Source organism: Myxine glutinosa, chromosome 12 (assembly GCF_964187855.1).
Source record: "Myxine glutinosa chromosome 12, kmMyxGlut1.1, whole genome shotgun sequence".
NCBI lineage: Eukaryota > Metazoa > Chordata > Myxini > Myxiniformes > Myxinidae > Myxine > Myxine glutinosa.
The window spans coordinates 101,888,359-101,911,821 of NC_136272.1; the positions used below are offsets into that span (position 1 = coordinate 101,888,359).

At 47.9% G+C, this 23,463-nt stretch overlaps 1 protein-coding gene across 10 annotated transcripts in view; it reads left to right on the forward strand.

The window, feature by feature from the left end:
* SUPT20H (SPT20 homolog, SAGA complex component) overlaps nucleotides 1-23,463 on the forward strand; it is a 100,838-nt gene that overhangs the window by 74,104 nt on the left and 3,271 nt on the right. For 6 of the 10 annotated variants that reach the window (XM_068132206.2, XM_078766135.1, XM_068132204.2 and 3 more), the window contains 5 exons: nucleotides 59-422; nucleotides 542-639; nucleotides 2,760-2,860; nucleotides 3,402-3,494; nucleotides 22,821-22,898. In XM_068132206.2, coding sequence (XP_067988307.1) covers nucleotides 59-422; nucleotides 542-639; nucleotides 2,760-2,860; nucleotides 3,402-3,494; nucleotides 22,821-22,898 — 734 coding nt within the window. The remainder of the gene's footprint in view (nucleotides 1-58; nucleotides 423-541; nucleotides 640-2,759; nucleotides 2,861-3,401; nucleotides 3,495-22,820; nucleotides 22,899-23,463) is intronic. The other 4 variants (XM_068132209.2, XM_078766136.1, XM_068132208.2 and 1 more) reach the window with 3 other exon arrangements.

Here is a 23,463-nt window from a genome sequence, read left to right on the forward strand (position 1 = left end):
ACTGAAGGTCGCTCCATTGTCAATCTTTACCACAACTGCTGTTGTTTTTTCGTTGTAGGTGCAGGCACCCCTAAATCCTCGACTCCAACGCCAACCAACACACCGTCGTCCACACCGCACCCGTCGGATGCCCGGACGCCAACGCCCACAGCCCCCCTGACTCATACGCCCAGTCCACAGGACGTATCTACAGGAGGAACAGCCTGCCCACCCTTGGCTGCCCATACCCCCCAGCCTCTCTCTACCTTAGTCGGACACTTGGGGCAACCAGTGGCCACTGCCTTTGCTAGTGGCCAGGGAGGAGGCATGATGCCTCTAATGACTATCCCTTTTCCTGGCTCTGGCCAAGGAACTGCTAATAACCCTTCTTGTGGTTCTTCCTCACCACAAGTCGTCTCCACTTTAGGTCACTACCTCGTCTGGTACGTCTGCTTTGATTTTTTTTTTTCTGCCTCATTTTTCTGAAAGAGCCAACCTCTTGTTGTTTTATTTTTTGTAAATATTTTCTTCCTTCCTTGACCCCTTACCCATTGCGAATCAGCGGAGCGCAGCCTCTCCTTACATCTGCAATTGTGGCAAGCTCTTCAAAAAGCCTTGGGCTTATTGGGCCCACGGGTCTTATACATGCCACGCAAGCAGGTGTTTTCATTTTTTTACCTCATATGTGGATGGCCCTTTCCCAAACTGAAAATGTTCTTGCCTGCCCATTAGGAATACCTTCTAAATATATTTTCTTTAATCGATGGTTCTTAACACAATGTTTTAGACAAGAGAAGCTAACCAAGTCCAGAAGGGGGGGGGTGAGGGAGGTTAGTTTGGGTGCTTCTGAAAACATTTTTACCCCGCACACTCAAAGCGAAAAGCGGGGTTAAGCTATTGGTTCACTTTGTCTGCCTGTTTGTGTCTCTGTCTGTCTACAAATGTCAGTTTGTGATCATGGAACAACTTAATATAAATTTAATGTTATATTTTTAACACAAATCGAAACGAGTCGGAAAACTAACCTGCAGATTAGCAGTACTTGGACAAAATATTACGGCATTTTATGCCATCACGACCAATCAAATTTGCTGCTCACAGGCACTACCCATATCTTTTTTTTTCTTTCTCAAGACTGAGTAAGGTAATGTGTTCCATGAACTGTCTAGTTTTTACTCTCAAGCTCTAGGTCTACAAGAGCTTTGCTGTTGTTGCTGCTGCTGTTGTTGTTGTTGTTGTTGGGGGTCAATTTTTGAAATGTGCAACATTTGGTCGGACAGCCACCAGACCACACCCACATCTGTCGCTTGACTCCTCCCACCACAGTGCTGAAGCAAAATGATATTGCCGCCATCTTGTTTCCTGGTGGGCCTAACATTAGGCCTGTCGGCTTCTGCTGATTATACACTGCTCAGCTTTGTTGTGTCAGATTTCCGTTGGTTTAGTTTAGGTCGAGTGTTAAATATTTAGTAAGGTTTAATCAAGGTCTCATGCACCTCCCTCAAAAAAATAGCGTGACATAATTTTTGAACTGTGCAACATATGCGTATTAAATGCGCGTTTCCCAATCGGCCCCTAACCAAATTTTTAAAGCCAGTTCAGTCACACTTCATGGCAAATCATGTACCTCAAATCACCACGTATATGTTTTTATGAACAACAGGTTGATTACCACAAAGAGATAGAGCGGGAGGGTGGAAGAGAGTGAGAGAGAGAGACACATAACAAAACTGAAGTGATAGATATAAAATAAATCCTCTGTTTGGAATCACAATGAATGTTTTCTTCCTTATTTTGCTGTAAGTGCTGCTTCATTAGGATGAAGATACCGCACTGCGAGTCCAGTTGCTAAGCAGCTAGCTAGAGCTTGCCAAGCCAGCCGTTCCTTAACGGTTTTGAATTAAGTGCTCTCTTGAGTGCTTAAGCCACTTGGCGAGCGCTCTATAAGCAACTTGCGAAATGAATACACCCCTGACAGTCTTGAGGCTCGAGTCTCGATTTCCTGTAATCTTTATACCACACAGAGGATAATAAGACGACCCTTCCTGCCGTTCCTTTATGGAGTAGATGTATTAGTTGCCTGAAACCAGACCTAAATGTCCGTCAGATTAGTAATTGCTATTGTACTAAACCGTGAAGACCCTCGGAGATTAATTGCATATATATAAAAAATAACCACCTTTAGAGGCCATTTTTCCCCGCAAGCGGGGGTTGGCCTTTTTCGGGAACCGTGGTTGTTGTTGTTTTTTGGTCCCCTTTTTGAAGCAATGTTTTACGGCCGGATGCCCTTCCTGACGCCAACCCTTTTTGCCGCCTTTAACGACAAACGGGGAATTACCAGTGAACTGGTACTCAATTAGCCGACCTCGGAAGGATGACAGGCTGAGTCAATCCCCCTGGCGTTAATTCAGCGATCGACTGGGATTCGAACCCAGGATCCTAGGATCCTAAGCCGGCACCCTAGCCGCTAGCCCAACACCAGGGTTTGCATGTGTGCTTGCATGCCCAGGGCAACACCAACACCGCTAGCCCAACAAGCCGGCACCAGGGTCGGAGATTAATTGCATAATACCTTCAATAGCAAGGGTGAGGGAATTGAGAAGACAGGATGTGAAAAATATATATTTTGTGATCATTCTTGCTTTATCTTGCCAGTCAAACAGGAAGTGCTGTGTTATAACTCAAACTGCTCATTGTGCATAAAACATTCAAATAAATTATTTTTGCTTAAGAAGTTGCATTCTCTCCCTCTAAACATTATTCTGCATGTTCTTGATCAGGTGGTGCGTCTCCGATGGCTTTTGGATCCCTCGTGCCCGGATCAAACAGCAATGCACAGGCTCTGCGCTCAGGCCTCTCAAGTCCACTGTCTCTGCTTCCGGTATGTCAACAATCGCGCAAAGCCGCATCTCCATCCCACCGGCTGTACGCGCATTGTGTGAAATTTCCAAAGATCCTGGAATTTTATATCGATCAAGATGGGTAGGCTCAGGGTGGTTTTAGACTCGCTGTTAACGAGGCGAGATGCTTAATACTACTTTTACCTTATCGATATTCAAAATTTATTTATCTTTTCTCTGTTGTGTATTTTATCTCCATTTCCTGGTTACTTTACAATTATAACAAACAAATAAACACCAACTAAAAATGCATGTTTTAGATTGATTGAATTTTCATCCAGAAGGATAAAGGCTTAACCCTTGGCATGTACCTGTCGTGCGCTCCCTTGTATGAACTATCCGACATATATATAAATCAGCGATTGGACAGTGATCTGTCCTTTTGACTTATTCCTGTCCACCTCTTAAGCAACCCCTCACCATTGCCTAACACTCCCATTGCTGTGAGCAATCCCGTTTCCCTCTTTATCTTTATTTCTTTTATGTCATTGAAAAATTTTCTCACCTTGTGCGGGTTCATAGCATATGCCGGGCTGTCCTGGGATAAGGATGCACAGCCCGAACCTGGTTCCTCCCTCTCCTTTTGGACACAAGCCAGGCAGCTTGCTGCACCAGGTAGCCAGCCGGTCTTTTTGACCCATTTGGTTCATTGGCACCCCATTCCCCATCTTTTCTTGCATGCTTTGCTCTGTTACCCCTCTCCACATCCCCTCCACTACACCTTTTGTGTCCATCTTGCGATTTAGATTCAAGCATGACTTCCACGTCTTGTTCTTAATTGTACTTTGGTTTTCTTGTTAGATTTTTTTTTTTTTTCCTTTCTTAAAAATGCTAAAGAGAACAAATATCTTTCGGCCTTTCACTTCCATGTTTTCAATAGCACCTTCAACTCTATTTGTGGCAGCAAGTGCATTGGATGCAGTTAAGGACATTCTGATCATTTTTGGCATCAGGAATATCACTTGGAGAAAGTTTGAGTGAATGAATGTCAGGAAACAGCTCTTTGTTCGTAACAGAAGTTCACCAACAGCTTGAGAATGACGAAACTTTATTAAAATACCAATTATACAGATCTGGAGGAAGCGAAGACTTCTACAGCACGAATCGCCGTCATGCCACGTCTAGCCTTCCTAAAGCACATCGATTCACAGTTCACTTATATAGGGACATGTTTTATCAGGAAATCTCCGAGGGAACAAAGAAAACTGGTAGAGGTTCCTCCCCGGTGGGCCAAGCCCCCACCGTCATCCGTCCTTTCATTTGGGGGAGTGCAGCACGCACCGTTAGGATCCGGACCAGATGTGTTTTCAGGGCTCCGAGGTGACAGAAAATATAACTCACTGAAAAGGGAATTGCATTCTTGGTTCCGATAAGACCGTAAAGTAAATGAGGTTGCTCTGATGAGTCCCAGGTGTTAAAAGCACCTTCAGTTCACATTTCTCATTTAAACATAAATTCAAAGCATATTTATTGTAACTCAAGCGCCGCTGTGATTATACGAAATATAATTAATGTTTTGGCCGTTTATCAAAAGGTTTATGTCTGCAATCCAAGCATTCTACATAAAGCTACACATTCCACGCGCATATAAGCGTTCTCCTGCCCGCGGCTCGAGGCGCCGTCTGCGGATCGAAGGGAGAAAGTTTATGACCAGGCTTATCTAGCCTCTAAAGGGCACACGTATACAACGAGCCATATGTCCAGCACGAATGCATCGAGTACTTTCTCATTTTAACCTATAACAAAGCGAAAAAACCCTTTATTAACTTATGAAATAGCATTTTTAAACAACATTTAAATCATAACATATTTGTCGACCGACGTCTATAACAGAACATTAAACAATAACAAATCTACGACCTGACATTCCTTCCTCTTGTCTCGTCGAGACAAAGTATCTCAAGAGACAACGGGCCACATCGGGCTTTATTGAAAAACAATCGTGTAATGCGGGTATCTCCCAAGGGCATACCGTGCGCCCAAAGCGCCTCGCCCGTGCATTTGGTGAACGTGTCGTGTGGTGCGTGCTTGGAACCTGAGGGCTCAGAACATGAAAGTCCATTAACGTTTCGGATCCACAACGAAGGCGTCTGGTCCAGATGAGGTTCTGCCCCGCCAGAGGGCCCGTGACCTCCCCTGCGGAACTTGCTCCCCCCACCCTTTGCAGACGCGGTCCTTGCAGATCTTCGAAGTTAATCAACGATCATGCCCATGAGGTCCCTCACGTGCTGCTGTTCTGGGGAATACATAATGTCAGTATCTTGTGTCTCATGTTCCTGGTCAGGGTACAGAGCGTAAAAATCCGATTCACTTGACGCATTTGAACTTAAAACATTTGAAGCAAAGAGAGGGACTTCCTTTATGTCAAAGTCTCCCATGGACGCCTGGTCGGCTTGCGGGTCTAGGATATCCACGTCGGGTCCCTCGACCGCCAGACCCAGCGTCGCAATCAGATCCATAGTTGGGTCGGAAGGGGGCGTGCAGCTGTCAGCTTGTAATACATAAGAGGCGTTAGCCAGTACACGCAAGGGGTTTACAGCACAAGTATCACAGTCATCACAGACATCATTACAGGCAGCAGCCAGTTCCCACATGGGATCAACACAAGTATCACAGTCATCACAAAAATCAATGCAATTTTCTGGAGCGCCGGTCACATCTGCCTTGTTGAAGGACCCATTCAGGTCGACGGCCTTTGTGGTCAGAACCATAGTCGTTGTCGGCGGCTTCTTCACTTTCCATCCTGTAAAGTACTTTCTCATACAGAGGAGGACTAGAGATTTCATTAGTGCCCCCCAAATTACTACCCCAATTATCACAGCCAGTGCGGTCAATAACCACTTCACTATGGTGCCCGTCCATCCCCGGAACCAGTCAGTGAGCCAGCTAAATTTATAAGAATTCTCGCGCGCGATCCGATCGATCGTCAGGGCGTGGCTAGTTTCCCTTAGTCTCACTATTGCGGCTGACACTCCTTCAGATGGATCAGGTATGTAAGTGCAACATTTTCCCTCTATTATTCCGCATACCCCTCCTTTCTCTGCCAGGAGCATGTCCAAAGCCACCCGATTCTGCATCACCATTGTACGCATGTGAATTACCGTGTCCAATAGTATGTCATGAGCCGTAGCGGTGTCGTTTGCCACCTTTTCTAGGGCCAAAGCCAATTTATCTATCCGGAAACTATCCATGACTGTGCCCGCACCTGGGAAGAAGAAACCTAACACCTTTTCCCATAGGCTCCCGTGTAGTTTAGTGGTTCCATCTTCGTTCATGACTGACCTCTTATAACGCCTGTCCAAGGACTTTGGGTCTAGCTCATCCAGTATCTCAACGTCAGGAAGGACTGAACCCAGATAACATGTGCCCCCCCAATTATTTGGTAAATAGGGGTAAGCCTTGTCGCCGCATATAAACATTGTCCCATGGGGTGGGACCAGGTGGGTGGATAAGCACTGGAGTCCCTTTACCACCCCATTAATCCTACTAACCCCCCTAGAGAATGTTATAGCCGTTATGTTGTGGTTGTGTTTATCTTGCAGTACTATTCGTAATGTAATCCCCGAGCTCCCTTGTCCCAGCTTCCCGGGGAGAGTGTAGGCGCATTCTGATTCTCCCATACGCAAGTGGCCGGAACCCTGGAGGCAGACCGTCCCTTTCTGTGGTTTGACCCAGACGGGGGCAGGCTTCTCGGCCACATGGGCAATCATTGACGGGCGATAATTAAATTGTCGATTGCAACTCTTACCGTTGTCAACCCCTTCTCTTTCCAGCGTGGTGACTAAACATGGGGAATCGATAGGTTGTGAGCAGAGGTCATTGAGGGACAAAGGTAGCACTATCATGTGTATTCCTGTGGTGCCTGCTTGGGGAAAGTGCATGCACGACCAGCAGTGTGTCCTATTTTGAATTATTGCCACCTCCCTGGCCACTTTCCAATATGTGTTTTCACCCTTCTTTGGGGCCTTATCCTGGGGTTGCGGCGTGAGTATGTATTCGTTGCATCGTATGTAGTTCTTTTCGCCACCGGCCGCGCCAGGGGTCCAGACGCTGCACCGGACCTGCATAGTCATGTCTTTCTCTAGGCGTGTGCGTGTTTGTAGCTTAAAATCAGGGGTTCCCCATTGGTATCCTGGTTGGGCCAAGGTCTTAATGCTAGCTTGCCCGTCTTCCCGGAACTCTCGTATCTTTCGTAGTACAATGCCAACGCGTCCAGGCCCTGCCGACAGTGCTAGCCATCTTACGGCTACCCAATTTGTGTACAGGGTTTTCTGTTCGAAACATGGTAGTGATACTCTTTGTCCCCATGTTACGGTGAGGTGTCGGGTTCCGTTTTCGCATCTATTGGGATCGGAGCTTCCCCTAGCTGCTGTTGCTATCAATAGTATCGTACCTATGATTAGGCCCATCCTTACTGTGGTTGTTGTGGTGTAGTGTCTGGTGCTTGTATGGCCAACTTACAATGCGTGGCGTGGATCCACGAGGTCTTGCCCTCGCAAAAGACAGCCGTTGGTGTAGTCAGCAATACCTGGACTGGTCCCTTCCACCTTGGTTCCAAGGCGTTCTTGCGGGTGAAGTGTTTTACGAGCACGTAATCGCCGGTCTGGAAGTTGTGGATGGCGTGGCTTGTTGGTTCAGGCAACGCCTCTCGTACCCGGGCGTGGATGCTGCGTGCCACATTGGACAATCCTCTGCAAAACTTTAAAAGCATGTCATCCATCACAGGCAAGTCAAGTTTGGACATGTCCATCGGGGCCGAAACAGGCAAACTCATAGGTCGTCCCATTAATATCTCGTGGGGGAAAAGGCCCGTGGTGCAGCCCGGGGTGGACCGGATACTCATTAACGCCAGCGGGAGTGCTTCCGGCCACTTCAAACCTGTGTCTGCACAGATCTTGGCTACCTTGAGTTTCAGCGTCCCATTGGTGCGTTCCACAAGTCCCGCTGATTGTGGGTGATAAGCGCAATGGAAAGATTGTTTCACGCCCAGTGCCTTTAGGATACCCTTAATCACCTCTCCCGTGAAGTGGCCCCCTTTGTCTGACGAAATTTTCTGAGGGATGCCGAATCTGCACATGAAATCCCGCACGAGGCGCTTGGCTACTGTCGGGGCATCTGACTTAACGCATGGGTAGGCCTCGACCCATTTTGTGAACATGTCCACGATTACCAGGACATATCGGAACGACATACTTGGTTCCATGTTAATAAAATCGAACTGGACATGACAGAAGGGCCCGATTGGTCGGGGATGGCCCGCATTATGTGGGTGCCTTGGTGGTGCCCCCCTGTTGTGTTGTTGGCAAACCGCGCATGACCCGCACACCTCAGATGCGATTCGCGACAGTCCCGGTGCCGCCCAGGTATAGTTTATCTGTTCCATCACCCCCCTCTGGCACACATGGCCATTTTGATGTCCCATACGTGCCAGCCAAGGCAGTAGTTCCTTGGGTGCTATTGGTTTTCCGTGAAGGGTCCACATCGCATTTGGTCCGGGGCGTGTGGCCCCTCGTTTTACCCAGTCATTGTGTTCGGCTGCTGTTGCTGCGTTTTGAAGTTTTACAACGTCCTCATTAGTTGGTGAGGCGGTGATGATGGTGCACCCAATTTGCGGGGAGGGGGTTGGTCCTGAGGTCGGTACGTTGGCAGTTTGCGTGTGTGCCCCCTTTGCTCGCGTTACCATCGGCATGTTCCGTCCTATTTGTTGGTTGGCCGCTTTTCCTGCCGCTGCATCTGCTCTGGCGTTGCCTCGGGCGACGTCAGAGTCTGTCTTTTGGTGGCCGCGACATTTAATTACCGCGATAGCGCGGGGAAGCAAGATGCTTTGGAGTAGCCCTTCAACCAGTTCGCCGTTCTTTATGACCGAACCCGCGGATGTGAGAAAGCCTCGCATCTTCCAGATTGCCCCTTTGTCGTGAACTACCCCGTGCGCGTATGCTGAATCTGTATAAATGTTGACGGCCAGGTCCGCCGCCAAGCTGCATGCTCTAGTCAAGGCGCACAGCTCCGCCTGCTGGGCGGAAAATGTGGGCGGAAGGCGCCCGCTTTCTACCGTCTCATTATCTGAACACACCGCGTATCCGGATAGCAAAGAGCCGTCCCATCCGCGTTTAGCTGATCCATCGACGTAGTACACACGATCGGGGTTGTCGAGAGGAACGTCCTTCAAGTCCGGACGTACCGTGGAGACTTGCTGTACTACATCGACACATACGTGGGGTTCGCCCTCCTCTGGGGTGGGCATCAGTGAGGCCGGGTTGAGTGTAGTGCAACGTTTAATGGTGACGTTGGTGGCCGTAATCAGTGCTGTTTCGTATTGCATTAATCTAGTGGTCGACAAGTGTTGTGTTGTCCGCTGTAGTAACAGTGAAGTGACGCAGTGCGGTACCTGTAGCGTTACCGGGTGCCCCATCACAATGTCCGCTGTCCTTTCCACAGCGTACCTAGCCGCTGCCACGGCTTGCAGGCACACCGGGAACCCTTGCTCGACCGGTTCTAGCTTTTTACTAAAGTAGGCTACCGGTCGTTCCTTATCTCCATGAGTCTGTGTCAAAACGGACTGAGCAAAACCCCTTATTGCATGAGTGTAAAGGGTGAATGGTTTCGCATAATCGGGGAGTCCTAAAGTCGGTGCCGTTACCAATGCCTTTTTCAGCCCCTCGAAACAGCGCATCAATTCGTCCGTCCAAACCAAGTAGTTCGGTTCTCCTATTCTGGTGGCTTCGTACAGCGGTTTAGCAAGTAGCGCGTAGTCAATTATCCAAGAGCGGCAGTAACCCGTCATACCTAGGAAGCGCAACATCTGTCGTTGCGTACTTGGCCGTGGCGATTCCATGATGGCGGTCACCCGTCCAACATGCAGTTCTCGCTTCCCGTGTGAAATGGCATGACCCAAATAGGTTACTACCTTCCGTACAAATTGGAGCTTTCTCCGTCCCACCTTGTGGCTCTTGGCCGCCAAGGCTCTTAGCAGGGCCATGGAGTCCCCTTCACAGGCTTCCTTGGAGGGGGAACAAATCAACAAGTCGTCAATGTATTGCAACAACACCGAACCCCCTTTTAGTTCCACGTCTGCCAAATCGCGGTGCAACGCTCGGGAGAACAGGGTGGGGCTGTCGGAGAACCCTTGGGGTAACACCGTCCAGGTGAACTGGCGCCCCCTAAAGGTGAAGGCGAACAAGTATTGTGACTCAGGTGCGATAGGTACGGAGAAAAAGGCAGAGCATAGGTCAATGACGGTAAAATGTGTTGCGTCCGGTGGAATAGATGTCATAAGGCCTTCCGCATTTGGTACCACTGGGTGTATGCCTTGTATGACCTTGTTCACTTCCCTCAGATCCTGCACGAACCTCCATTTATCCTGCATTGGTTTCTTCACGGGCAAAATTGGTGTGTTGCATTGGCTGTTAGTTTCCACAATTATTTTCTGTTTCACCAAAGATTGAATCACTGGCTCTATGCCCGCATCGGCCTCGTGCCGCAATTTATATTGTCTCACGTTTGGGAGGGGCATTCCTGGTTGGACTGGTATCACCAGAGGTTTGGCATCGCGAATTCGCCCGACATCATTGTCGTGTTGGGACCACAAATCGGCCGGAACCTCCTCCAAAAGGTCATCGGACTCGCCCGGGCCCTGAGACACCGTTCGTACAACGTGGTTGCCCTTTGGGGGCAGGTCTGTCTCTTCAAGTTTTCCTTCTATACTCTGCTCCTCAAGGGTGATCAAATACCCTTCGTCATTGTCGAGCATCGTCACTGTCCAGTGGTCCACTTCATAAATAGCGCTGCACGGAATTTCTCGCAAGCGCCCCATCATCCATCCTACACTTTCCGCCGGCCACCCTTTAGCGGTGGTGAGGGTAACATGGGCGTCCACCCCTGCGGGATACTGAGACAACGCCCGCTGTTCCGCGGTTAGGGTTACCTCGACGCCTATTCCCTCCCGTCCAACCCATATATTTGACAATAGTAGGTCCGAATTCTTACCTATTGACCCCTTTATCTTTTCTCGGTACTCGTCGTCATCGCCCCTAGCATCGTAGTAAGCCGTGCAATGGGGAGGGTTGTCCTTTATGTCTGTTGTAATTTGGTGTACGCGCAGCCAATCCCGCAGCCCGTCGTTCCGGGAGCACACTATGTCTAGGACGTGTGCCCAAGTGGCCAAAGCCCCCCTTTCCAGGCTCCACCAGTAGGCGGTGGGGCCGGGCCGAGACAATGCCGTCATTAACAGATCGCGTTTGGATTCCGCGACATCTACAAAAACTCCCTGCTCCGTGCATGAAATTTGGCAGCCTAAACGGCAAAGTAAGTCCCGTCCCAACAAGTTAGTCGGGGCGGTGGTAGTCATCAAGAAAGCGTGTCTAGCCTCTAGTGGGCCGCACACCACTCTTACCTCTTCTGAAATGGGAAGCGCTTGGGGCAAGCCTGAAACTCCCACTATCTGAACATCTCTATCAGTGGGGCGCAAAGATGGTAGCTGCCCTTCGTTAATAGTACTGCGAGTCGCGCCCGTATCTACGAGAAAGTCTACCTGTTGCCCATCCACGTCTAGTGTCCAGGTCGGCTCCTCGGTTGGTGTCATAGTCAAGAGGGGGCATTCTACGGGCGGCCCGCCGGCGTCCCGTCAATAGGCTACTCGATTTCTCTGTGGCGGGTATCCCTGGCGGGGCCCCCGGCAATCACGTTTCCAATGTCCCATCCGTCCGCAACGGAAGCACGCCCCTTGTGGAGCGGTGGATGCGGGGTACCCGTTGCTATTGCGCTGACCCTGTTGCGTCGGACGCCTCGCAGGCTGTTGGTTCCGCTGTCCCCATTGTGGCGGCCCATTCCCGTTTGCTCCGCTTGGGGCCCAATAACTTGGGGGAGGCCCATCGATTTGGGGAGGGGGTCCCTGTGGATACCCGTTCTGGGGAGGGGGAGGGTGTACTGCCCAGGTCTGTGGAGGGGTTGTTTGCATGGCCCAATTCTGCTGCTGTGGAGGGGGCCCCTGCATGTTCCAGTTTTGGGGAGGGGGCCCTTGTGGGTTCCAATTTTGGGGAGGGGGCCCTTGTGTCCGCATGTCGACTCGTCCACTGTCGTTGTCGTCGACGTCATCGTCGCCTTCGTTATCGCGGCCCCACTCTTCGTTGGGCTCTATCCTGGTGTTCCGATTCTGGGCCCGTCCTTGGCCTCGATTTCCCTTCTTATTTTGGTTAAGTTGGGCCCGTTTTTCCTGGACAAGCATTTGCAACATGTCGTCCTTAACATCGGCCTTCTTCTCGTCGCCATCGCCACATTGTTCGGCCGCTTCGACTAGTTGGTCGGTTGGGGTGTTTCTCCATCCTATCATAGCCGTTTGAATGCGCTTCCTAACTGCCGGTCTCATTCCTTCTACCAAAAAATTGTTCACTACCGCGTGAGGGAGATCTTGTGCCCGCACCTGGCCCAGTCCTCCCCACTTTAACACTGCTCTTTCTACCCTCTCTCTCCAATCGATGGCTGCTTCGCCATGCTTCTGTTTTAGGCCGTATATTTTATTCCAATCTGGCCCCGCGGCAGGCATCAGTGCGGTGTATACCCCGGCCAACAATAGGTCGACCAGGGCCTCCCAATCGGCGAGGGTCTGGGCCGCGGTTTGGGCCGGGGGTGGTGCTACATTTGGCCAGCGTGCGTATACTTTGGCCTGGTCCCACACCCGCGCGGGCAATACAGCCTTCCCCATGTGGCAGACGTCCCGCCAATCTGCACCAGTATTTTGTATCCACAAACGCATAAATTCCGGTATCTGACCGGGATGTTCAGCCAGCAGGGTTCTCACCCGCTCCTGCATAGACGCCAAATCTGATTCTCTCCAGGGTATCCTGATGTTAATGGGTGCCCCCCTGTTTAGTCCTATGGTTTTTAAGGGACACATCCCGATTGTAGGCTGTGGGTTCTCCGATTCCGTGAACCCTTCCAATGAGGGGTACAGTTCTCCTAGCCCTTCTGGGGCCGCGAACCCGCTGTCCGCCCCACTAACTTCTTGTCCTCTAAATGGATTGCCCGGGCTAAGGTGAACCTGAGGAGCGGCTGGTCTAGTTTTCTGGGGGTCTAACCCCTGGGGAAACAGGGGCGGGGGTGGGAGAGGTGGCGCCTGTGGCCCGGGGACAGGGCTCAGGGCTTGGGGGGGTAGAGGCATGGTGGCTACCTCCCCTGTCGCGGGGTCTTGGTCCGGATTTTGGACGAGTGGCATTAGCCGCTGGTTTGCTTGCTTAACTACCTCCCTAATTGTTTTGTCCTGAACCTTGTCTGCTTGTTTCTTTTGGCCCTGAAGCTTCAGTACTTCCCCTGCCAAGCTAGCCTGTCTTGAGGCCGCCAGTCGCTTCATCCCTTCCTTTTCCCACCACCCATACACTTTCCAGTAATCGGGTGGGAAGTGTTTCCTTTCCCTTTCTAGCTTATCCAAAGCTCCGTACAACACTTCCAATTTGTCAAGTGCAAACGATCCCTCCTCTGGCCAGGGATTACTTAAATCTTTAGTTAACACAGCCCAGTCCTTTACTGGTCTTACCACGGCAAAATGATGCCTCTTAAACATGAAAGATGCCGGGGTTCCCTTGAGGGGTTCCCCTTCTTTCATTAGCTTGCTTCCCATCTTATTGCTCTGGGCTGATCCTTCCTGGAAAGTTCTTGGCCACCTGGCTCAGCCTTTACGGCTGTCCGACCTCATGTTTCCCCCTCTTCCTTGTTAACTATAACGTTACCCTTACTGAACGTTATCCTTACTGATATCCTGCGCGAATTCTTATCCTTAGCGTTATTCTTAATGTTATCTTGCGAAGATCCTACCCTTAGCGTTACCCTCGGTGAATTTCAACAAAGGCCCGTCATTCTAAGGCATGAAAATTAGCCTTTACTTACAATTTCTGTTCGGAGTGCAGGCAGGGCAGAAGACAGGGAAGTGGACTGAACCCGCTCGAGGGAGGAAGGTACGAATTTGGGAAAATAGCCCTCTGATATAAAACAATGCTCACCTTAACCAAATCAGCGTGCCGGCGCCGGCCTCAGGCAGCCTTCCTCCTGTCGTTCAGGTTCCGCTTCTCCCGTCCTCCGTCTGCTGCACCCCACTCCTGGTACCAAATGTCAGGAAACAGCTCTTTGTTCGTAACAGAAGTTCACCAACAGCTTGAGAATGACGAAACTTTATTAAAATACCAATTATACAGATCTGGAGGAAGCGAAGACTTCTACAGCACGAATCGCCGTCATGCCACGTCTAGCCTTCCTAAAGCACATCGATTCACAGTTCACTTATATAGGGACATGTTTTATCAGGAAATCTCCGAGGGAACAAAGAAAACTGGTAGAGGTTCCTCCCCGGTGGGCCAAGCCCCCACCGTCATCCGTCCTTTCATTTGGGGGAGTGCAGCACGCACCGTTAGGATCCGGACCAGATGTGTTTTCAGGGCTCCGAGGTGACAGAAAATATAACTCACTGAAAAGGGAATTGCATTCTTGGTTCCGATAAGACCGTAAAGTAAATGAGGTTGCTCTGATGAGTCCCAGGTGTTAAAAGCACCTTCAGTTCACATTTCTCATTTAAACATAAATTCAAAGCATATTTATTGTAACTCAAGCGCCGCTGTGATTATACGAAATATAATTAATGTTTTGGCCGTTTATCAAAAGGTTTATGTCTGCAATCCAAGCATTCTACATAAAGCTACACATTCCACGCGCATATAAGCGTTCTCCTGCCCGCGGCTCGAGGCGCCGTCTGCGGATCGAAGGGAGAAAGTTTATGACCAGGCTTATCTAGCCTCTAAAGGGCACACGTATACAACGAGCCATATGTCCAGCACGAATGCATCGAGTACTTTCTCATTTTAACCTATAACAAAGCGAAAAAACCCTTTATTAACTTATGAAATAGCATTTTTAAACAACATTTAAATCATAACATATTTGTCGACCGACGTCTATAACAGAACATTAAACAATAACAAATCTACGACCTGACATGTATGTGTACGGTTGTCGGCCGTAATACAATGCTAGTTCAGAAACTGGTGCACGGATGTTGCAGTGTCCACCATGGCTTTGCCTCACTTGAGTAATGATTGTATGAATACCTGTTTGTCCTGGCACCGACAGTTGACTGTGCCATGTCTTTTTGGTGGGGGGGGGGGGGGGGCAGGGGGGGTATACACAGTCGAGGCTTGTGAAAGAACTAGTACACATGGATGGATCAGGAGGTAACCTTACAAAGGGAACAGTTGAGAGAGGAGGGAAAGGACAAACAATGGGTGTGAGGAGGAATGGGGAGCAGGAAAGGAAGCATGGGATGGATGGACAAAGGAAGCATGGGATAACTCTCAGGAGGTAAGAACTGGAAGGAAATTTAGAAGGAGGAGGACTTAAGGTAGGGAGTGGGGGGAGGAGTGTTAAGAAGGGTAGAAAAGATCATGGTTCTCATTTTGGGATGATCTGAGATGGTGGTGAACAGCTGTCTTCAAGATGTGGAGGATAGTTTGGATAGTTTCACCAGAAATAGTTTCACGTCGATTTGGGTAGTTTCACCGGAAGGAGGTTGATGGTGGAGCGTGTGCGCCCTAAAAAAAACCTAGGGTTTGTGGGGACAAAGCACGGAAAGAGCAGAGTGTAGAAGACCAGAAAGGAGGCGGTAGAAGACAGATATACCACCAACCTGACTATTCTGAGACGGCGAAGTGATTGACACATAGACTCAGCTTCATCACAGGAGACTCCAATAATCTTGAAGGCCTTGGTTTCCACGCCATCAAGCTGAGCAAGGTGTGAGGCAGGGGAACCAGCTCAGGGGAGAGCAATACTCCATCAAGCTACAGATGATGGCCTTGTAAGTGGATAGGAGTTCAGGTGTGCCAAGGAATGACTTTGTATGACAGAGGATGCCCAGTAGACGGTTGGCTTTGGGGCTGATAGTGAGACCCAGCAGCTTGAATGACTGAAACATCCTCAATAGGATTGTTAATAAAGTAGATTGGGGGGTTTGCCATATGGTCCTTTCAGAGAGAGATATCACAGATTTCACACTCACGTGTGAGATTTGTCAGGATTGAAAGACATCTTTCTAAGTGTTTTACCGGCTTGTGAATTTTTTTTCCCCCAAGGTCTGAAGAGAGGGACGAGGCTGCGGCATTCCTGTCTGAAGGATGAGGGATGTCATGGCAGAGGGTGGAGTCATCCATCAGCAAATTGATAAAGAGGATTTTCCAGAGAGTCAGTGAGATCATTGATGAAGATCAGGAAAATGACTGGGATCAGACCACTGCCTTGGGAAACTGCAGCCTTGACAGAGAGGAGATGAAAGGATTCCCTTGAGAAAGTCAGCAAGTCATGTTTTGGGTTGGCCGTGGATGCCATTGTCAGAGAGTGTGGAGAGTAAATGCAGGATGCCAGACTGTATCAAAAGCACAACATATGTCCAGAGAGATGGCTCTGATCTCATGTCTGACATTGAGGGCCTCCATCCATTGTTGGGTGAGTAGAAGCAGCATGTCCAAGGTGGAGTGACCTGGTATGAATCCCAGTTGATGATCTGAGATGATGCTGTTGGAGAAAAGGAAGGATTTCCTATCAAATGTGATGATGGATTCCATGACCTTGCTTATGATTGGAAGTAAGCTGATAGGTATGTAGTTAAGGGGATCAGTTTTTGCACCTTTTATACCATGCAGTGATGATGGCTGATTTCCAAGCAAAAGGAAGATGACCTTGTGCAAATTATGGAGTGAAAAGGGCAGAGAGAGGAAGTGCAAGAGCAACAGAGCAGGTGTTTAGGGCACATGAGCTGAGGCCATCTAGTCCAGTTTCAGAGTCGAGGGTTGGAATAACCATCTCTCCCTTCTCGGGTGCAAACGCCAAAGAGTTCATGAGCAGTTGGGTGTGACAGGGAAGGATATGTACCGAGAGTGTGGGGGTTGGGAGGCACAGGATTTGAAGCAAACACAGCATTGAGGCATTCAACCTTTTTACGGGAGGAGACATGCCTTGTACCACCTCCAGAAAGTTTGCCGACGCAGATGATTTTGCCCTTGCTACCCAAACAATTAACCTTGAAGATCTCATCCGTACCCTGTCCCACAACTTTAAGGTACTGGGGCAATACTTCATCCACTGGTGCCTCCACCTAGAGTCCCTGTATATAGAGAGTTGTGTCAACTCAAATTTGGACGCCATTTTGTGTCTAAGTGTGTCGGATTAGATATACATGTACATTCGCGATATGGGGTGATATATTCTAAACCTGCTAAAAAAAAATTTACTGCACATATTTAGTCTTATTATTACATACAGGTGATATTTGTTTTGTCAAAAACTCAGCTATTGCCGTGAAAAAGAGCTGTGTGGTGATATTAAAAGTGGTATGGCAATGCATATTACAAGCCAACACTGCATATAAGAGCTAACATTATAAGTAAGACAAACCAATGCTGTCGTTCTCTGAATTTTAATAACTTTTAGAAAGGAGTGTGGGCATATCCAATATTTTTTAAAGGGTGCCGAGAGCAATTCCGGTGTAGGACTTCCAGCCGACATATAGTCTAACACACTTAAAACAAATTCTGTACGTGGTATTGCCATATTTCTATAGTGTACAACTTTAGTTTTATCGACATTTATATTCAATTTCCATTGTAATGATTTAACAAGCTGCAAGTCAGCTTCTGTCTCTGACATAAGGAAAACGTCATCGGCATCTAGTAAGATTGAAACGTTCAATATTACTACACCCTTGCCCAGAACTCTGATGGATATTGCCTGATCGATTAATATGTTTCATAGCTGGCGACTTAATTAACACTTAATTTTCGACTGCGCCAAGCCGTAATTAAACAGAGAAAAAACTTTTAAAAATACCTGCAGTGTGCACGGTTCGTCTCGTCGAACAGATATGGAAAAGCACAGATAAGACGTCGTATTCACCATAACTTGTTTAATTTCACCAGGAACACGATGAGGCCAACACAGTAAACATTCAGAACAAAACTTGGTTCATACATTCAGTACAGAACATGATTCATACATTCAGTACAGAACATGATTCATACATTCAGACCGTAAGAAAACTCTGCCCGTAATACAACACTCTGACCAGACCAACACTTCATCCCACTACGTTCACTCCTTGAATGGATGGACAGACAACTGAAAACAAAACGGACCATGGGTTTCCCACCCCTATAAAATCAAAATTAATTCCCTCTGAAAAAGTACAGTGACATTGCCCGCAGACTACCCAACCGCAGACCAGGCAATGTCACTGTACCGGGACATTTCATCAATCAATGACAATATGCGGTCCGCTAGGACTACCCGAAAAAAATTGAGCAGGGTTCTTCCCACGGAAATGCATTTTTGGTCAGCTCCTTGAAGATTATAAACAAACACAAATCACTTCCCTTTAAAAGGGTTTTCAACGGACAGACAACCAAAAAAAAACCGAGCAAATAGAATTGCTTTTGGACATCGATCATCAAGCGGCGTGGGCCTACCTGGCAGAGTCTCGAGGAGTCGATCGCTTTGCAGCTCTTTCGTCTGACTTTCGCTTCCCAAATTTGTCTTCTGACTTTATCACTTGGAAATCTATACATCTTATATTTCCCAGATTGGTTTGAACAACCAAAAGCAGAACAACCAGTCATTTTGTTTGGCAATAAACAACATTCCCGTACCAAGCTGACGTTCACGCACGGTGAAGTTAGACACAAAATGGCGCCAGGAAATCACGTGACCAGAAATCTCGGGTCAGCGCATGGCGCAACTCTCTTTATACAGGGACTCTACCTCCACCCAAGTCCAACTAAGACGACCGTTACCGCTTTCCATCTCAGCAACCGACTGGCTAACAGCAAACTCCAGGTTTCCTTTTGTGGCAAACCAGTCAAGGCAGTGCTGTGACTTGGCTGTCCAACATCGACTTAGATCTGAGTTGTAATTTGTCATACACAAGAATAGAAAAAAAAACTTTTACTTTTAAAATGCTTGTGTCTGGATCTTCACCAAAATTTGCTAGTATCCGGATCTTCAAAATTTGCTGTCTCCCTTGACATATCACGTGCCTTCGACAAGGTCTGGCACCCCGCTCTGCTCACCAAACTCTCCTCCAATGGTATCCATTGAAATCTCCACGCATGGCTTGCGGACTTCCTCTCTGGTCGTAGTCAACGTGTGGCCCTGAATGGTTTTTTCTCATCTCCCCTTCCTGTTCTGGCTGGAGTTCCCCAAGGCAGTGTTCTGGGCCCTGTGCTTTTTCTGGTCTTCATCAATGATCTCTCCGACTCTCTGGAAAATCCTCTCTATCTCTTTGCTGATGATTCCACTCTCTGCCGCTCCATACCTCATCCCTCAGATCGGCAGTCTGCAGCTTCCTCACTCTGCAGACCTGGACAAAATCACAGACTGGTCAAACAAGTGAACATGTCTTTCAATCCTGACAAATCTCACACTCTTACTATGTCTCTCCGAAAAGACCGACTGGACAACCCTCCCATGTACTTTCTGAACAATCCTCTCCAAGAAGTTCTGTCACTCAAGCTTTTGGGTCTCACTATCTGCCATGATCTTTCCTGGGAAAACCACATTTCCAAGCTGGCCTCCAAAGCCAGTCGCCGACTGGGCATCCTCCGTCGTGTGAAGTCCTTCCTTGGCACACCTGAGCTCCTTACCACATGCAAGGCTTTCTTATGCAGCTCAATGGAATACTGTTCTCCCCTCTGGGCTGGTGCTCCTGCCTCACACCTAGCTCGGCTTCACGCTGTTGAAACCAAAGCTTTCAGAATCATTGGAATCTCCCGCGATGAAGCTAACTCCGAGAGCCTTTCACTCACTCACCGCAGGCAGGTTGGTGGTCTTTCTGTCTTCTACCGACTCCTCTCCGGCCTAGCTCCCCCAGCCCTGTCTGTGCTCTGTCCCCAAAATATTCCCACAGGTCGCACAAGATCTGCCAGCACCCCTCTTCTGGTGAAACTGCCAAAATCAAGACTCTCTGCTCACCTTCACGCTTTCATTCCTCTTTTCTCCTGCCTCTGGAACAAACTCCCTCACTCTCTTCAATCCCACTCCTCCTTCCAGGTCTTTAAAACAGCTGTTCACCACCATCTCTTATCTTCCCCCATCCAAAACCTTGATCTTTTCTACCCCCGTTAATTCACCCCAGATCCACTTTTCTGAAATGCCGACTTCTTTCCTGGAAGTCCTAGCAGTGTCCATGTGTTTTATACTTTCCCACCCCCCTCCCCCTCTGCCTTCCCAAGCCCTCTCCCTCCCACAGATCTCCCGATGTCCCTGTTCTCTACTGTTGTACCTGTGTGCTTCCCTCTCTCTCCCCATCTTGTCTCCCGCTCCCTTTATCATATGTTTTGTGTGTCCGTTGTTTTTTTGTGATTAATGTTAGCTCTTACACGAGCCTCGATCTTGTATACAAAAAATAAAATAAAATCTAATATTTGGAAGCGGAAGGAGGGGACATAAAGTGGAGGGATGCTGATTCCAAATTCACAACTTTGACAAGCGGAGATAAAGATCATCGGATGGAAGATAAGATATTTTGTTCAAGGCACGGAGGAACGTGGTGCTGTATGTACGGGAGGAGGAATGTTTTTTTGTTTGTGTTTTTTCCTCTCCTCTGAGTGAAGAAGAGTGATATGTTAGTATTTTGAGTGAGGAACAGAAATGCATTGAGCTTAGGGATCTGTAGTAACAATACCTGGGATAAAACGAGGGAAACAACGGAGGGAAAGCACAACCTGACTATCACCAGTAGGCCTGACTTCAACCTGGACACAAACTGGATGATTCAACACAGCAAGATACGGTTTGGGACAGAAGAATTGACGAAAAACAGGAGTCAAAACAGTAAAACACAACGTATCTGATCCAGGGAATTTATTTTGGCTGAACTGGAAGCAGCAGCTACAGATCAGATGTTCATGTGAGGTGAACCCAGAACTGGAAATAAGTTTTTGTTTATTCTGTCAGTTTACCCGTTTTGCATGTTTTTTATTGAGCAAGAATTGCTTCTGCTGCTGCGTTTTGCACTGATGCAAGTCATGATGGAACCCGCCACGCACCACGGCCACCACAAGTTTCTACGGAAGTTTTTTTGCAACTTAATTTGTATCATCTTCACATGTTAGCGTGCAAGACGGGAACATCAACAACTCGACTATCAATTTTGATGCATCGAACCCGTTATGCACACCGACAGATGGTATCGACAGAATGTTGAGTGGAGTATGCTAACCGCAGTGGTAAGCTGTCATGATAACCCTTCGTCAGAGCAAAACAGGAAGGTTTGACTCTGACTAAGGGGATTGCCTGAAATGTTGGCTTCTCTTTGCTTCCCACGGCGGTTAGCATACCTCAGTCAATGTCCTGTTGATTTCTTCCATTGTTGTACCTGTCTACCACGACATGTCAACACCAGCCTTCACCAGCAGGTGAATTTGTCATTCTGTTCTGCACAAACTGGACACTGAACCAGCAAAATGGTGCCACACTCTGCCAACTCGTTTTTAATCCTGATCATCACCTGGTCTGAAAGATCCATGATAAACATGACGTAAGTTATTTTATCCCGTGCCATCTACCCAGTTCTAGCCTGGTGTTGACTTAGTGGTTAGGGTGCCGGATTGGGATCATAGGATCCTGGGTTCGAATCCCGATTGATCGCTGAATTAACGCGAGGGGGGTTGACTCAGCCTGTCATCCTTCCGAGGTCGACAAATTGAGTACCAGTTCACTGGTAATTCCGTGTGTGTCGCAAGAGGCGACTAACAGGGTTGGTGGTAGGAAGGGCATCCGGCCATAAAACATTGCTTCAAAAAGGGGACCACAGTGCCCAAAAAAGGCCAACCCCCACTCTGTGGGGGAAAATGGCCTCGAAAGGTGATTCCTTCCATCTACCCAGTTCCAGTCTCTTGTTTGCTTGTCTTGGCTCATTTCCACAGGGCTATTTATTTTTGATCCCCATCATTATATTTTACTTTACCTTTTTTTTTTTTTTTTTTTGTTGGAAACACTTTTGTTACCACACCACTACCTAGTCATACTTGCATGAGATGTTAATACTATTTATTGATATTTGCATTTTTGTATGGCTTAACTTGGTTGAGTAAACACGTAAATGTCACCACATTGGCTCATCGACGTATTACGTGGCAATGTACAGTCTTTCTTTCGTCACTGTCTGTATGGAGGAAAGGTCATGTCATTCATCATGAATTTTGATCACTTCCTGGTAGGGTTTTCCATTTTGAGATTGTACAGTTTATTTTGCATTTTGGTTTTATGGGGCTCGTCTGCATAGACCATTGTGGCTCTGAACAAGTCATGAAATGTATGAGGAAATGTGGAAATAGGGGAAAAAAACCCAAGGATTAATTAATATTCTTGTGTAAAGTTCCCCGTTCATTCCAATCTGCCCCCCAACCCACCCTACCCCTTCCCCACCCCACCTTTTCCACCCCAATGCCCCCCCTCTAATCCTAATCCACTCCCCCAACCACCATTCCCCAACCCCACTGCACCTCCTCCACTCCAATGTGCCCCTCTAATCCCAATCGCCTTCCCTCCACTCTTCTCCTTTTATGCAATAGCTTGAGATTCACCACTAGCCCATGCATATGTAATATGTAGATGGGGCAGGTTTTTCTTTTTCTTTTTTGTCCTTCCAAAAATTACTCCTCAGATATATTTTTTAAACTCCACCCATCCAATGAAACCTGTGGTTATTCCTATGAGAAGAAAACTTGAAACATCTGCTCAATTCAAATAAAGAAGCCATGTTAAAGCTATTGTGATGAACGACGATGTGATTTTGCATTAATGAGCAGAATGTTTCTGACCTTCTATGGCCGTATGACCCTTGGTTTATTTATTGAAAATTTTTATTTTTATCCGCACGGATGGTTGTAGCCGCAATTCGTGTTCAATCCACAGCTGCAGCAACTTCATGCCCAGCAGCAGGCCCCAGGCTCAGCTAACTCTGGCATTCTGGCGGGTCAGCTCGGAGATCAGGTGAGGCCTCGGTGTGGTCACAGCGATACCTGCATCTCCGTTTCAAGAGGCCATTCGTGCTTGAGCTTGTTTTCTGTGTGTTGTCCAGAACATTGCTTGTTGTCCAGTGCTGTGCTTGTATCTTCAATGTGCATTCATTTTTAGGACATGTGAGCCCGTCCGTCCGAGAAAATTGGTCAAGACAACCAGTGATTACCGCAATACTCGTACGGCTTCAGAAGGTTTACGGTGTTCAGAAAGACACCTTGGTCGTGTACCTTGACTGTAAAAACGCACAAGGTGGCTAATCGCCAAAAACCCTGAATGTTCCAATTTGAAAACATAAAGTTGCGAGTTTGTTGGTTGTTTTCTTTGGGGGGGGAGAGGGTGGGGAGGCAGTTGGCAAAGTTAATTAAACTATTTATATTTAATTATTCTTCCTCCACACTCATGCTTTTTTGTTGTGACGTCATTGTGTCTGAACAACATTAGCACGTCATTGCTTTTACAGGTATATAATTAATTTGATTGCCCACCATTGTTTTATCGAGTGTCATGATTTTGCTGTGGTTTTAGTTAACTTTTA